At 37.2% G+C, this 14,207-nt stretch overlaps 1 protein-coding gene across 3 annotated transcripts in view; it reads left to right on the top strand.

Moving 5' to 3' along the window:
* The window catches only part of GPHN (gephyrin), a 535,238-nt gene extending 523,410 nt beyond the window's left edge, over positions 1-11,828 (top strand). For all 3 annotated transcript variants that reach the window (XM_045565470.1, XM_045565461.1, XM_045565478.1), the window contains 3 exons: positions 2,080-2,183; positions 9,628-9,724; positions 10,835-11,828. In XM_045565470.1, the coding sequence (XP_045421426.1) occupies positions 2,080-2,183; positions 9,628-9,724; positions 10,835-10,968 (335 nt within the window). In that variant the 3' untranslated portion in view covers positions 10,969-11,828. The remainder of the gene's footprint in view (positions 1-2,079; positions 2,184-9,627; positions 9,725-10,834) is intronic.
* The last annotated feature ends 2,379 nt before the right edge of the window (positions 11,829-14,207 follow it).

Raw genomic sequence — 14,207 nt, 5'->3', positions numbered from 1 at the left:
GACTCTGTATATAAAAAAAAGAAAAAAAAATTATACATAATCCCCCAGCCATCCAGAAATAACCACTATTTACAACTTTTTGATATCAATCCTTCCATTCTTTTTTCTTACATAAAGTAACTCACTTTTAATACAGTAATTTCATAGAACAGTGATATTATAGGAAGTTTATCAAAGAAAAATGAGTGGATTTCTTTGGTTTTTGCTTTTCCAGAAAAATTTCTATCTGCTTGTATTTTCAGGCTAGGGGGCAAAGGAAAGTAATGATGCTTATTACTTTGTTGTTCTGTTGGATAACTTATTTTCCAATGAAATTATTTGTATCACTCATCTCTTTTTGCAACTTAAAAAAAAAAATTCATTCTTGGCTGGTCATGGTGGCTCACAGCTGTAATCCTAGCACTCTGGGAGGCCAAAGCAGGAGGATGGCTTGAGCTCAGGAGTTCGAGACCAGCCTGAGCAAGAGCAAGACCCCGTCTCTACTAAAAATAGAAAGAAATTAACCAAGCAACTAAAAATAGAAAAAAAAATAGCTGGGCATGGTGGTGCATGCTTGTAGTCCCAGCTTCTTGGGAGGCTAAGGAAGGAGGATTGCTTGAGCCCAGTTTGAGGCTGCAGCGAGCTATGATGACACCACGGCACTCTAGCCCAGGTGACAGAGTGAGCCTCTGTCTCAAAAAAGAAATTTTTGTTCTTAACAACTTTTATGGGTGAAGAGAATTGAAGGTATGGTTTTAGCTAATAGGCTACACTGACTGTTGCCTTTTACTTTGATGATGCAGTAAGCAGCACTTAGCCATGCCAAGTGAACCCAAAAGGCTAAAAGCCATTTCCCACCCCCATTATATCCATACATACTCACATACAACTGTGAATTTGTATACAACCAAGATCCCTTCTGGTTTTTAAAATTTTAAAACCAGAAGGGATCTTGAGAATCACGTAGTCTAAATCTTTCATTTTGTGGATGAGTAAAGTTAGACTCAAAAAGGGTTACTAAGGTCACACAGCTTGGTTGGTTTAATAATGCCCAACAAAAAAACAAGTCTGTTTTTCACAGCCAACCCTTTCTCTCTTTGAAGCATGTAACATACCTAGATTTCTTCTTGGACAGGTATAGTTGAATTCTTCAAGTTCTTTTTATAACTTTAAAAGAATCTGGTATTTGTGTTAGTCTGCTCAGGCTGCCATAAACAGAGTACCACAGACTGGGTGGCTTAAATAGCAGACATTGAGACTTTCTGGAGGCTGGAAGTCCAAAATCAAGGTGCCAGCACAGTTGTTTTCTGATGAGGCCTTTCTTCGTGACTTGCATACAACTATCTTTTCACTGTGTCTTCACATGGTCTCTCCTCCACGTGCACACACTCCTGGTGTCTCTTGCTCTTTTATAGGGGCACCAGTCCTATTGGATTAGGGCCCCACCATTATGACCTCATTTACCTTAATTACCTCCTTAAAAGCCCTATCTCCAATTCAGTCACATAGGGGTTAGGGCTTTACCAGCTGAATGGGGCAAGGGAAGGGGGACACAATTCAGTCCATAACAGTATTCATCTTCAAGTCCTTAAGCCACATCTTAAATCATTTGGTTTTATTTTTTTTAATTTTAAAGAAATACCTGGGTAGAGAAGATTATGGATAGATTTCTTTATGCTTATCTGTATTTTCTAATTTTTTGGTATAAAGCTTGTATTACTATAGTAATTTTTAAATACTAAAAAAATAGCAAGTATTAATAGATATATAAAACTTCTAAACTGCTTAAAAACTTATCAAGATTAGTAATGGCTTCCAATGCATGGCTCTCAAGAAAGCAGAAACAAATGGTGTTAAGCAGCTTCTGGGCATGAGAAGTCTCTGTTTTACTGGAAGACCCGAATGTTTATACCCTCTGTGGCATTTGGGTGACTGTCCCTCTATTCGGGCATCCTGTTGGATTCAAGGTGATTCGGAAGAGGAAGACGAGTGGTTGGTCACTTTCATCATGCTCCGTGATACCTGAAGATATAGACAGATGTGATTGTTTGGCAAATTTTTATGTGGTGTACAATAAATAACTGCTTGGTTGACTTTCAGGGAATCCTGTGTCAGCTGTGGTCACCTGCAATCTCTTTGTTGTGCCTGCACTGAGAAAGATGCAGGGCATCTTGGATCCTCGACCAACCATCATCAAAGCCAGGGTAATGTTTTCTAATGACCAGAAACCAGAATTAAAACCTGATAACAATTAAGGATATGATTTTCTAACTGTCCAAAACAAACATCTAGAATTTTATATTAGTTTTGATGGAAAATGTGTTTATATTCTCCCCTTTGTGTTAGAAATGGTGGAGAAAGGGTCCCCTTTATTCACCTCCTGTGTAACTTCTAAGTGAATCATTTTCTCCAGGTAGAAGTCCACATAGGAGTCCAGAGAGCAAGGTAAAAATTTGAATGGATACTTAAGTACAAAACAGTCAATAGAATGAAGCTAGCACCACCCTAACACTAGCCTATATGGAACAAGGGACAAGAATTCTCTTTTCACAGTGCAAACTCATGGAAGACAGCAATTAACCTGTTCACTTTTTCTGTGACCCCACTGACAAATTTTAAACAATTTAGCAAAAGGGCCGGGCGCGGTGGCTCACGCCTGTAATCCTAGCACTCTGGGAGGCCGAGGCGGGTGGATCACTCAAGGTCAGGAGTTCAAGACCAGCCTGAGCAAGAGCGAGACCCCGTCTCTACTAAAAAAATAGAAAGAAATTATCTGGACAACTAAAAATATATATAGAAAAGATTAGCCGGGCATGGTGGCACGTGCCTGTAGTCCCAGCTACTTGGGAGGCTGAGGCAGTAGGATCGCTTAAGCCCAGGAGTTTGAGGTTGCTGTGAGCTAGGCTGACGCCACAGCACTCACTCTAGCCCCGGCAACACAGTGAGACTCTGTCTCAAAAAAAAAAAAAAAATTTAGCAAAAGATAATCAAAGGACTAGAAAGAGACCCTGGTGATTCTGGAGTAAAGGGTAACCATACTGTGTGGAAAAGGATTATTAAGGCTGAGAAATTATACTTCATTAAACATCACTTGGAGGCCAGGTGCAGTGGCTGAAGCCTGTAATCCCACTACTTGGGGAGGCTGAGGCCGGAGGATCACTTGAAGCCAGGAGTTCAAGACCAACTTGGGCAACATAGCAAGTCCTCATCTCTACAAACAAAAATAGAAAATTTAGCCATGAGTGGTGGCAAGCACCTATATAGTCCCAGCTACTTAGGAGGCTGAGGTAAGAGGATTGCTTGAGCCCAGGAGTTTGAGGTTGCTGTGAGCTATGACACCACTGCTCTCTGGCCTTGGCAACAGAGCAAGACCCTATCTCAAAACAAAAAAATCGGGGGCGGGAGGGGAGCCAGGCACCATGGCTCACACCTGTAATCGTAGCACTCTGGGAGGCCGAGGTGGGAAGATTGCTTGAGCTCAGGAGTTCAAGACCAGCCCGAGCAAGAGCAAGACTCTATCTCTACTAAAAAGAGAAAAAATTAGCCATGCATGGTAGCACATGCCTGTGGTCCCAGCTACTCTGGAAACTGAGGCAGGAGGATCACTTGAGCCCAGGAGTTTGAGGTTGCTGTGAGCTAGGCCTATGCCACAGCACTCTAGCCTAGGCAACAGAGCAAAACTCTGTCTCAAAAAAAAAAAAAGTCAATTAGAAATTAGAGTTTCTTTCTCCACCAACACTAACTTCAGTTTGACTTACTACTACTCAACTAATTATGTTATACATTTTCTGTGTTACTAATGAATAATGTTCTTGGCAATATAAACTACTGTACCAAACCATTACTTTTCAAGAGTCCAGAAATAAATTCAGATATGACATGAAGCTTTGATTAGCTGACAGGAAGAACAAAAAACATAGAAGAGAAAATATTAATAAAATATTATTCTGAGAATATATAGGATGAAAACATTAAGAAAATCTAGGCTTTAGATATTCTTAACATTGACTTTCTAAATACTGCAGCTTTGGGAACTAGTACATACAGATATCTCCTTTTCTTTTTAAATTTCATTAAACATTTAACTAGATTTTTTTCAATAATCACAATGGTGGTCTTATTGAAATTAAATGGAAAAAGAAAAAAAAGCCATCAGTGAACAAAAAGTATTCTAATCAAGTCAAAAGTTCAAAGTCAGCCAAGCATGGTAGATCATGCCTGTTATGCCTGCATTTTGGGAGGCCAAGGTGGGAAGATCACTTGAGGACAGGAGTTTGAGATCAGCCTGAGCAATATAGCAAGACCCCATCTGTACAAAAATTTTTTTCAAAAAATATCCAGGTGTGTTGAGGCGCTCCTATAGTCCTAGTTACTCAGGGTGTGGGGGAGGGGGTGGCTGAGGCAGGGGGATCACTTGTGCCCAGGATTTCAAGGCTGCAGTGAGCTACGATCAAGCCACTGCGCTCCAGCCTGGGTGACAGAATGAGACCCTGTCTCGAAAAACAAATTTAAAAATAAATAAACAAATAATTTTTTTAAACAAATTCAAAGTCATAAAGCTTAGATTTAGATAGTCAAACCAGTAATATTGAATTTACTCATTATTTTCATTATTTGCTAAATTAAAGAAACAAAAATTCACATTGTTGTACGACAAAAAAAGGCTTCTTTTTGACTTTGCAAAGCTCTTATGAATCCTTTCATTTATTTCTCATTTTAACATCTACCATCTATTCTTTAAAACTGACATTGTGACTGCCATCCATCCTGACAACAGTGATGAGATGGTGCTCTGTAATCAAATTGATAGTTGATATGTTGTTCATGATGCTCTGTCCATTTCTTGTCAGTTCTGCATATTGAAAACTGATCCAAAAATCAGGCAAATGCCTTCCTCCTACAGCAGTATCACTGGGACTGCCAGTATGAATCATCAGTATGTGTGGCTATTTAATCTCGTTTTTTAGCTCCCCAAATCTCTGCCATAACTGCCACTTTAGAAGCATAAGCCTATTCACTCCCTTGAAACATGACAAATCTTATCTCTATCTCTACTTCCTAACCACTCAAGATGTGGCTTACACACTGTGCTTACTACTGTTCTCCAAAATAGATGCCACTGTCATTGTCTTTACCAATTCTTGCCACTTTGGGGCCGTGGGGTAGATGTTAAATGCTGACCTTGGTGAATCACACTGCTGGACTCTGATGTCACCATTCTGTGGGTAGGATAGTGCTGCATTATTTTAAAAAGGTCAGCATACCTTCACCTGCCCCAGGGCAGAACTCTAATCTTCCCCATCCTTTCTGATTGTGGGTCATAAGACACTCATTCCAATGAGAGTCCTGCCCCATACCCTGAAGGCTAATCACATTTCAACAGTGGCTATCCATAAACACCCAAGAGGAATAGGTTCAGAGAGCTTCCAGATAGCTGAACATGTTCCTGGGGCATGGCATACCCAGGGGAGCATGGAAACTCCACTCCCCTTCTCCCACACCTGGCTTCTTTATCTGTATCCTTTGTAATATTCTTTATAATATGCCAGGAAACACACACAAAAAAATTTTAAATCAAAAGGTCAGCACAGAAAATGTCATCCTTTTATATCAAAGCATTCAGAAGAGCATCAGTTTAGAATAAACATGTCCCTTATTTCCTTAGTTGCTTATGGTTGAAGTTGAAATATTTTTGATTTTCAGTCCACAATCAGAAATACAATCCTAGCAAATCATCAAATAGAATTATTGACCCAGGGTTTCCACATAAGGACATCCTCTCATGTGTTTCCTTAATATCCCGTCAAAACACCCTATACTGCTCTTGTTCTCAACTCTTTTCTCTGGAAACCTACCTGAAGTAACTCCCATTAGTGTTAACAACTCACCTCAGACAATGATTAAGAGAAGGAGAAGGGAAAAGCATGTTCTAGAAGATGGCAAACTAGAAGCCCCTAGTGCTCCTCTCCCTCACAAAGAAGCCAGAACAGCAAAAAAACAACTACATTTTAAAGAAAATAACTGAGGGAGAGCAGCAAAGTGTATCAGAAATCCTGGTGAGCACAAACTCAGGATGGCCACATGAAATGGAAGGAAATGCCAGGCCTCCACCATCTCCTCCTCCAACCAGGATCAGCTGGAAACCAGGAGGAACTTCTACCTATGGCAAGGAGGTATAACCAACCCATACCAACTTGTATAAGGATTTTTAAGTTATGTGATAAGTTTTAGACAGATGATTTAACAGGGTAAATATGCTCAAGGCTTTCTCTGGTATACTAATGAGAACAGTGCCTTATAACTTTTATAGTACTTACCAAAAAAGTTAGTGTAATTTAAAAGCTCTTTTGAGCACTCTTTGGAAGCTTCAAGTAGACTGTAGCAGAGGCCAGGCCTCTAGCACCACTCAGGGGCTCAAATGTGTCATCCTGGGCCTCCCCCCAAAATAGAAGCCACTTTGGTCATCTGTTTTCTCACAGACTCTCTCTTCACTGTGTTATGCAACTCTTAGTTCTAACCTATTCCTCTGAATCCCCTGGAGCATTCAGCTCCTCATCACTGCCATCAAACCTTCTAGAGACCATTTTATATTTAGAGCACTTTTAGGTTCTCAGCAAAATTGAGCAGAAAGAACAGAGAGTTCCCCATGCCCCTGCCCCCCAACACACACACAACCTCCCCCGCTATCAACTTCCTGTACTGAGTAGTACATGTGTTACAGATGATGAACCTACGTTAACATATCTTGTCACCCAAAGTCCATCTTTTACATTAGGATTCACCTCTCACTAGCATACATCCTATTTGGACAAATGTATAATGACATCCATCCACCACTGTAGTATCATACAGAATAGTTTCACTGCCCTAAAAATTTTCTGTGCTCCTCCTATTCATCTCTCCTTCTCTCCTAACTCCTGCCAACCACTGCTCATTTTATTGTCTCCATGCCTTTTCAGAATGTCATATATTAATAGTTGGAATCATTCAGTATGTAGCCTTTCCACTTAGTAATATACATTCCATGTCTTATGTCTTTTCATGGTTTGATAGCTCATTTGTTTTTACTGCTGAATAATATTTCATTGTCTGGATGTACTACAGCTTATTTATCCATTTATCTACTAAAGGATATCTTGGTTGCTTCCAAGTTTTGACAATTATGAACAAAGCTGCTCCAAACATCCATGTGCAAGTTTTTATGTGGACATAAGCTTTCACTTCATTTGGGTAAATGCTGGATCATGTGTGGTACGAGTATGAAACTGCCTGTCTTCCACAGTGGCAATACCATTTTGCACTGCCACCAGCAATAAATGAGAGTTCCTGATGCTCTACATCCTTGTCAGCATTTGGTGTTGTCAGTGTTTTAGATTTTGGCCATTCTAATAGGTGTGTAGTGGTATCTCATTGTTGTTTTAATTTGCAATTCCCTAATGATATATGATGTTGAACTTTTTTTCTTTTTTTTTTTTTTTTCGAGACAGAGTCTCACTCTGTCACCCCAGCTAGAGTGCAGTGGCGTCATCATAGCTCACTGCAACCTCAAACTCCTAGGCTCAAGCAATTCTCCTGCCTCAGCTTCCCAAGTAGCCAGGACTGTGAGCGTGCACTACCACACCCGGCTGATTTTTCTATTTTTTGTAGAGACAGGGTGTCACTCTTGCTCAGGCTGGCCTTGAACTCCTGGCCTCCTAGAGTGCTAGGATTACAGGCATGAGCCACCCCATTGGCCGTGAACAGCTTTTCATATGCTTATTTTCCATCTGTATATCTTCTTTGGTGAGATGTCTGTTCAGATCTTTTGCCCATTTTTTAAATTGGATTGTTCATTTTCTTATCATTGAGTTTTAAGAATTTGTTGTATAGTTTGGATATACAAAGTCCCTTATCAGACATATCTTTTGCAAATATTCTCTCAGTCTGTAGCATATCTTCATATTCTCTTGCTTTTTTTTTTTTTTTACCTAATTCTCTTCTCCCTTAGACATTTACATGTAGACCATACCATATATTATTATAGCAAATTATACAATTTTATCTCTTGAGTGACTACTATGCGCCAGGCACATATTCAACAGAGGAAACAGGCCTAGTCCACAGCCTACTACCCAATTTTGAATGAATAAAAGGAATCATCAGAAGTGAAACATCAATCGTTTACAATGTTTTATTCACCAAAATGTGTATGTCTATGTTTATACAAGGTGCATCATTCTTTTAAGCATTGAAGCTCATAGTAAACAGGTGCTTTCTTAAGCTAAGTCATGTAAGTCATGTACAGAAACTAGTAATAATGTTGATACAAATAAATATATTGGGTAAGACAGCATTCTGCATTTTAGTAAAATACCCAAAAAATCTAGTGAGTTTCATCTGTAACTGCAAAAGAGACTAGAAAAAAAATCTTATTCACTTCAATTTGAAGGAGCTGATTCTTGTTTCTTAAATTTATATAAATGTCTTCCTTTAAAACAAATAATCATTTTTAAATTGGTGAAAAAATAACAATTTAAAAATCTTAAGATCATAAAGCTTGAAGACACTTTAACCTTTGTGTAGCATAACCCAATTTTGTAGCTGAACAAACAGGTTTGGGAAAGCAAAATAACTTGCTAATATATTAATAGCACACCAGTTAGCGGTAAAGCTGGGAGTATAACCTAGGTGTCTGATACCATCCCAAATTCACACTTATTCCACTGTACTACCATAAACCAATCAGTACCATTTCTAGGATAAACCTTGCTGAAACATTAACAAATAAAACTGTCATGTGAGTAGCTCTGGTAGTTTAGTACTAAAGAACACACACACACACACACACACACAGAGATTATATTAATAAGAGAGAAAAAGATAAGCACAAAAGTATTTAGGAATAATAGCAAGTTCTCCCATCAGTAGCTATAGAGTATAAATATAAGCAGTATCAAATGAAAGAGTTCTGTTTAATTTAATCAAGGAAAGAAACACTAAAATTGAATTTTATTCTGGATTCCAGAGGAAAAGCACATGATGTTACTAAACCAAAATGGTATAACTTTTAGTAGAGACTACTTTTATTTGCCTTAATGAGATTGTGTATCAGTATTAGGACTCTAGGGACACATATGCAATAGAAAAAGAAAGTACTTAATCGCTTTTATGTTGAAGATGGGTATATGAATGAGTAGCTAAATAGTGCCTAGCACATATTAGGTTCTCAGTAAATATTTACTAGATGTATAGATATATGGAAGGAGGGGGGTTGGGAGGTTGGAAGAATGGATATTAAATTTGTTTCTTTAGGGCTGCCTCCTTTATTTTCAATGTTAAGATACCTGCTTCAATTTCTCAATTCATAATTCAAAGACCTGTAGGTTCTCACAACCCATAAAAAGAGACTCCAAAAATAGACCTTATGTTTTTCATCTCTCCTTTTCCCCACTGTGAACACCAGCTTCCCAGCCTTCTTTTCTTTTTTCACCAGAGCAACCCAACTCCTAGACTTCCTGTATTAAGAACATAAGGTGGCAATTATGGAAGTAGCAGAATACAAAGGATATTTTTCATGTCTACTGTATTCTTACATAACCTCCACCACCTTGTAGTTTTGAGAGATGATCAGGTGACCCAATTTGTTTTCTTTTTCTCTTTATTCTGTAGTTATCATGTGATGTAAAACTGGATCCTCGGCCAGAATATCATCGGTGTATACTAACTTGGCATCACCAAGAACCACTGCCTTGGGCACAGAGTACAGGTTAGTCATTCACATCTACAGGTATCCCTATGCACCCATCCTGTTCAAACACATATTTATATATAATAGTCTTCCTTGGTTATAACTAATTTTGTAATTATTGTAAATTTTTCTTTTTGAAAGATTACATAAGTTAAATTGCACCTAAACAGTACAGCATAACAGGACAAGAGTAAAAAAAAAATTAACAGAAGTTTAATTATTTCATTGAGCCATTTTTCTAGATAAACATTTAAAATACAAATCTAGAATTATAGAAGATTTCGATCTGTTTGTTCAACGAATAAGTTCTCTACACAATGCTGGTTGTAGGAAAAGGAGAGGATTATGGCTATGCCACCTTGTAATGTAAAATTAAATCCCAGTTTATAATGGGATTCTCTGTACCCTCTACTATACTGTAGATATTGGTAAACTTTAAGGGCAGATAAATCAATATTGATAATTCAGAGTTCTATAGGTATCTCCTCTGGATTCTAAACTTTTATCCCCAACTTCTCTAGTCATATCTTTCCTAACTTTTGATTCAACTGCAGAAAAACTGTATTACCATTTAAACAAAGATCCTATCAAATGAAAACATCAGCTAACATGTGACTAAGTACATGGGCTTTGCTATCAGAGAGACCTGCATTCAAATTGGCTACCACCTAGTTAGTAAGATCATAGGCAAGTTATATAAGACTCGTAAGTCTTGTGGGAATCAAATAAGATAGTTAAGCAAAGTGCCTAGTACCTTGTCTGGCACTGTAGCAAAGAAATGATAGCTGCTACCATTATTATTTTAATGGTTTTAAAGCCTCTTTTTTTTCAGACACACATAACATTTAAGCCTGAATTGAAAAATTCTGTGGCATTTTACACAATTCTATAAAAGCCTGGTTTTATTCTTTTAAGCAAGAATTTCTAATGTTCACTTTAAAAGTTTTAGTGACAAGGTGGTAGGATATAGTAGTGTGGCCTCTTGAAAAGGTACTGGTAAGTCTAATCATCTCTCCTCCTCTTGAAGCCCTGTGTTTTTGTCAGTTTTCATTTTGAAAATGTCTACAAGGGCTCTGAATGTATATGCCATGATGCTCATGCTGCTGTAATGAGAGTGTTTCTTTCTAGGTAATCAGATGAGCAGCCGTCTGATGAGCATGCGCAGTGCCAATGGATTGTTGATGCTACCTCCAAAGACAGAGCAGTACGTGGAGCTCCACAAAGGCGAGGTGGTGGACGTCATGGTCATTGGACGGCTATGATGGTCACCAGAAGGAGAAAGCTTTGATGCATGTCCACATATCATTGACTGTATCCTGTAATATGCAACGGCACAGCTAGTTTTTCTGATTTGGATAAAAGTTGATCTGTATAGTCAACACCTTGAACTATATTTCAAATCAATTTAAATACCTTTTAAAGAAAAAAAATCTAAAAATAAATCTTAACAGACAACTCTATTCTGATTATATCAAAGCAAATTTTTCCTTTCTTGCAAATTGCTTTGTGTGTTCAATGCTAGGTCTGATAGCGATAGCTTTTAGTAGACAGCGGTAGGTGCCTGCAGAACTTGTGTTTTTTCTCATCTTTAAAATACAACTACTTATGCTCTTAAATCAAGGCTGTCTGCTTATTTATACTAGCGTAGGCAACACTTGGATTTCCCTTCTTAGTATGCTTCATAACCGCTTTACAGAGAGCTTTTGCTTGTTCTTTATCATGTATCTCGTGTTTATGTGCACAGTGCCAAAAGAAGACTAACAGGGTGGAGGCCCTGCCCTGCCTCAAGAACCATGCCCTGCGGAGCGTCCAGGGAGGTTTCCTACCCTAGTAGCCTCACGGCACAGTACTCTTGGGCAGTAACTGGATACCTTTTATTTGAACAAACTGAAGAAAAAATGCTTCCTTAAGTGCTGACAGCCTTTTTAACCAATACATTTAAAATTGTACAGAACAAAAAATAAAATCAAAGACTGATCTTGTACAGATATTAGTGTTACCAGCATTCACGTGGAAATCAAGAGCAAAGACAAAATAATGTTAAACAACTCTGTACTATAACATTTTCTGTAATGATACTGAAACTTAATGAATAAAAAAATCCTTGATCATTATTTAAAAATGTATTGTGTTGGCCTTGTTATTAAAAAAAGGAAGATGAGGTTCCATTCTGATGGTGTTCTGCTTGGATAAAATGCATAGTTAAGATGGCCTACCAATGTTAAATGGTATAAAGGAGGTTTAAAATATGGTATAATGTAATTCTATGTCTTACACAGTGTTTGGAAAAAATAACATTGTGATCTGTAGCACTGTAAAAATACAGATTAGAAAGTAAGAGAACCTGCAGTTTGTCTGGTCTGGAGAATAGCAAGCAATATTAACGGAAGTATACTTGGTGACTAGAAAAAATTAATTCTTATTTTAGATGCTATAAAAGCAAATTTCAAACATCTACAGTTCTTTGGAACAGAGGAAAAAAGTAAGCAACCAGAAGATTATAGATGAGTACCTGGAAATTTTTTTATGTTAGGAAGTGAGAAATGGGAAAATATGTGCTGACTGTAGAAAATATTAATACAACAAATAACATATACTCTATCCACAATGGCTCCTTTAATATAAATTTACAGGAACTTTTGAAATGGTGGTAACAGGGAGATGTTAAATATGCTGTAAAGTGTGGTTAGTAAAGCAAATTACAAAATTGGCCTACTAGTAAACAAGGTACCAAATGATGGTAACAAAGGCAAGTAGTAAAAAAAATATTTGATACTGATATTTGGTATTTCCAGAGTTGAAAATAAAATGTTGTATTTTAAATTTTCTTTTGTATTTATAGTTGGATAAGTTAAGGTTAGTTAATAGAGGTCAAATGAAAGAGTATGCAAAAAATCCTTTATATTCTTTCAAGAAATATTTATTAAGCAACTACTATGTACTTGGGTACAAAGTATGTCATGCTGCTATTTACAAAGATGAATAGGGCAGGGTACCCAACATTACACTCCACCAGGAGATTTTTAAAAATATGTGCAAGTAGCCTTAATATTTAATATATTCATAAAATATTAATATTTAATATATTGATATTTGATAATACATGGTAGAGTATATAGAATGTCATAAATGCCACGATACAGATTTAAAGGTTGGAGAAGTTCAAATGAGAACTTCCTACAAGGTAAAATTTCAAGGGGTAGATAGCATTTTAGTGGATCTTGAAGGAAGGGTAGAATTTTGAAGATGATGGCACAGGAAGAAGGATATTCCAAAAACAGAATTATAGACAATTAGTAATACTTATTTTATTATAGAACAAATAATTATAGAATAAATAATTCCTATATTGTAATATAGAAATAACAATGTTTATGGGGTCGTTGTGAAAATTAAACATATGAAATGTGCTTAGAACAGTACCTGGCACATAGTAAGCTCCATGAAGGTAGGGATTTTATTTATATTGTTCATTGACATTATCCCCAAGTCCTTAGAAGAGGTCCTCGCATAGGTATAAGTTTTATTTAATAAAACACATTATGTGTTTAATGTTTTATTTAATAAAACACATTATGTGGAGCTTACTGTATGCCAGGTATTGTTCTAAGCACTTTCCATATGTTTAATTTTCATGTTGTTATTCCTGTATTACAGATAAAGAAACGAGGCACAGAGAGATTAAGAAACTTGTTCATGGTTTCACAGATAGTATAGGAAAAGAGCAAGGATTCAAACTTAATAATCTGGCTCTGGAGTCCATATTCTTAAACATTAAGTCATAGAAACAGAAAATTGATGTGTTTGTAAGACTGAAAAAGTACTTATTTAAAGCCCAAACTATAAAGTTTTTAAATACCAAGTTAAGAAGTCTAGATTTATTCTAAAGACAATAAAATTGTTAGAGATTCTCAATTAGGGTAGTATCATAATGACAACTATCTTTTTAGGGAAAATAACTCTGGCAGCATTGAGTAGGATAGATTTAGACTGGAGAGAAACTGGAGTGAGAGATATCAGCTAAGAAGTGGTTGTACAGATGAGGGGTAGGGGTGATGGTTACGGGAAGGTCAGGATAGATGAATGTGTTTCTGGAGATAAAGAATGGAAAGAATTTTACAACTGATTTCAAGGAAGTTAGAAGAGTGAGAGATGATTCAAAGTCTTTAGTCTTGGCTGACTGAGAAAATGTTAAAACATTAACCAAAAAAAAGTCAGAAAAAATGGATTTTGTGGAAGAGCTGATGGCTTTGGGCATGTGTTTGAGATGCCAGTTTACTTAGGTACATGTGTCCTGTTGGCATTTGAAAGTACAGGGTAGGAGTTCACAAAAGATACAAGCTTGGCTGGACACAACCTTGAGAATCATCACATACAGGTGATATTTGAAATGTAAGGTTGGATGGAAAAGATTATAAAGGAAAGCCTTGCCAAGAAAACAGGACAGGGCCTTGGGGTGTTAGAGGAAAAAGCCACGAATGAAATGAAGGGAAGAGAAGTT

This window comes from Lemur catta, chromosome 1 (assembly GCF_020740605.2).
Source record: "Lemur catta isolate mLemCat1 chromosome 1, mLemCat1.pri, whole genome shotgun sequence".
In the NCBI taxonomy this organism is placed as follows: Eukaryota; Metazoa; Chordata; class Mammalia; order Primates; family Lemuridae; genus Lemur; species Lemur catta.
The sequence above is the reverse complement of the archived record's forward strand: the minus strand, read 5'-3'. Positions and strand labels throughout refer to the sequence as shown.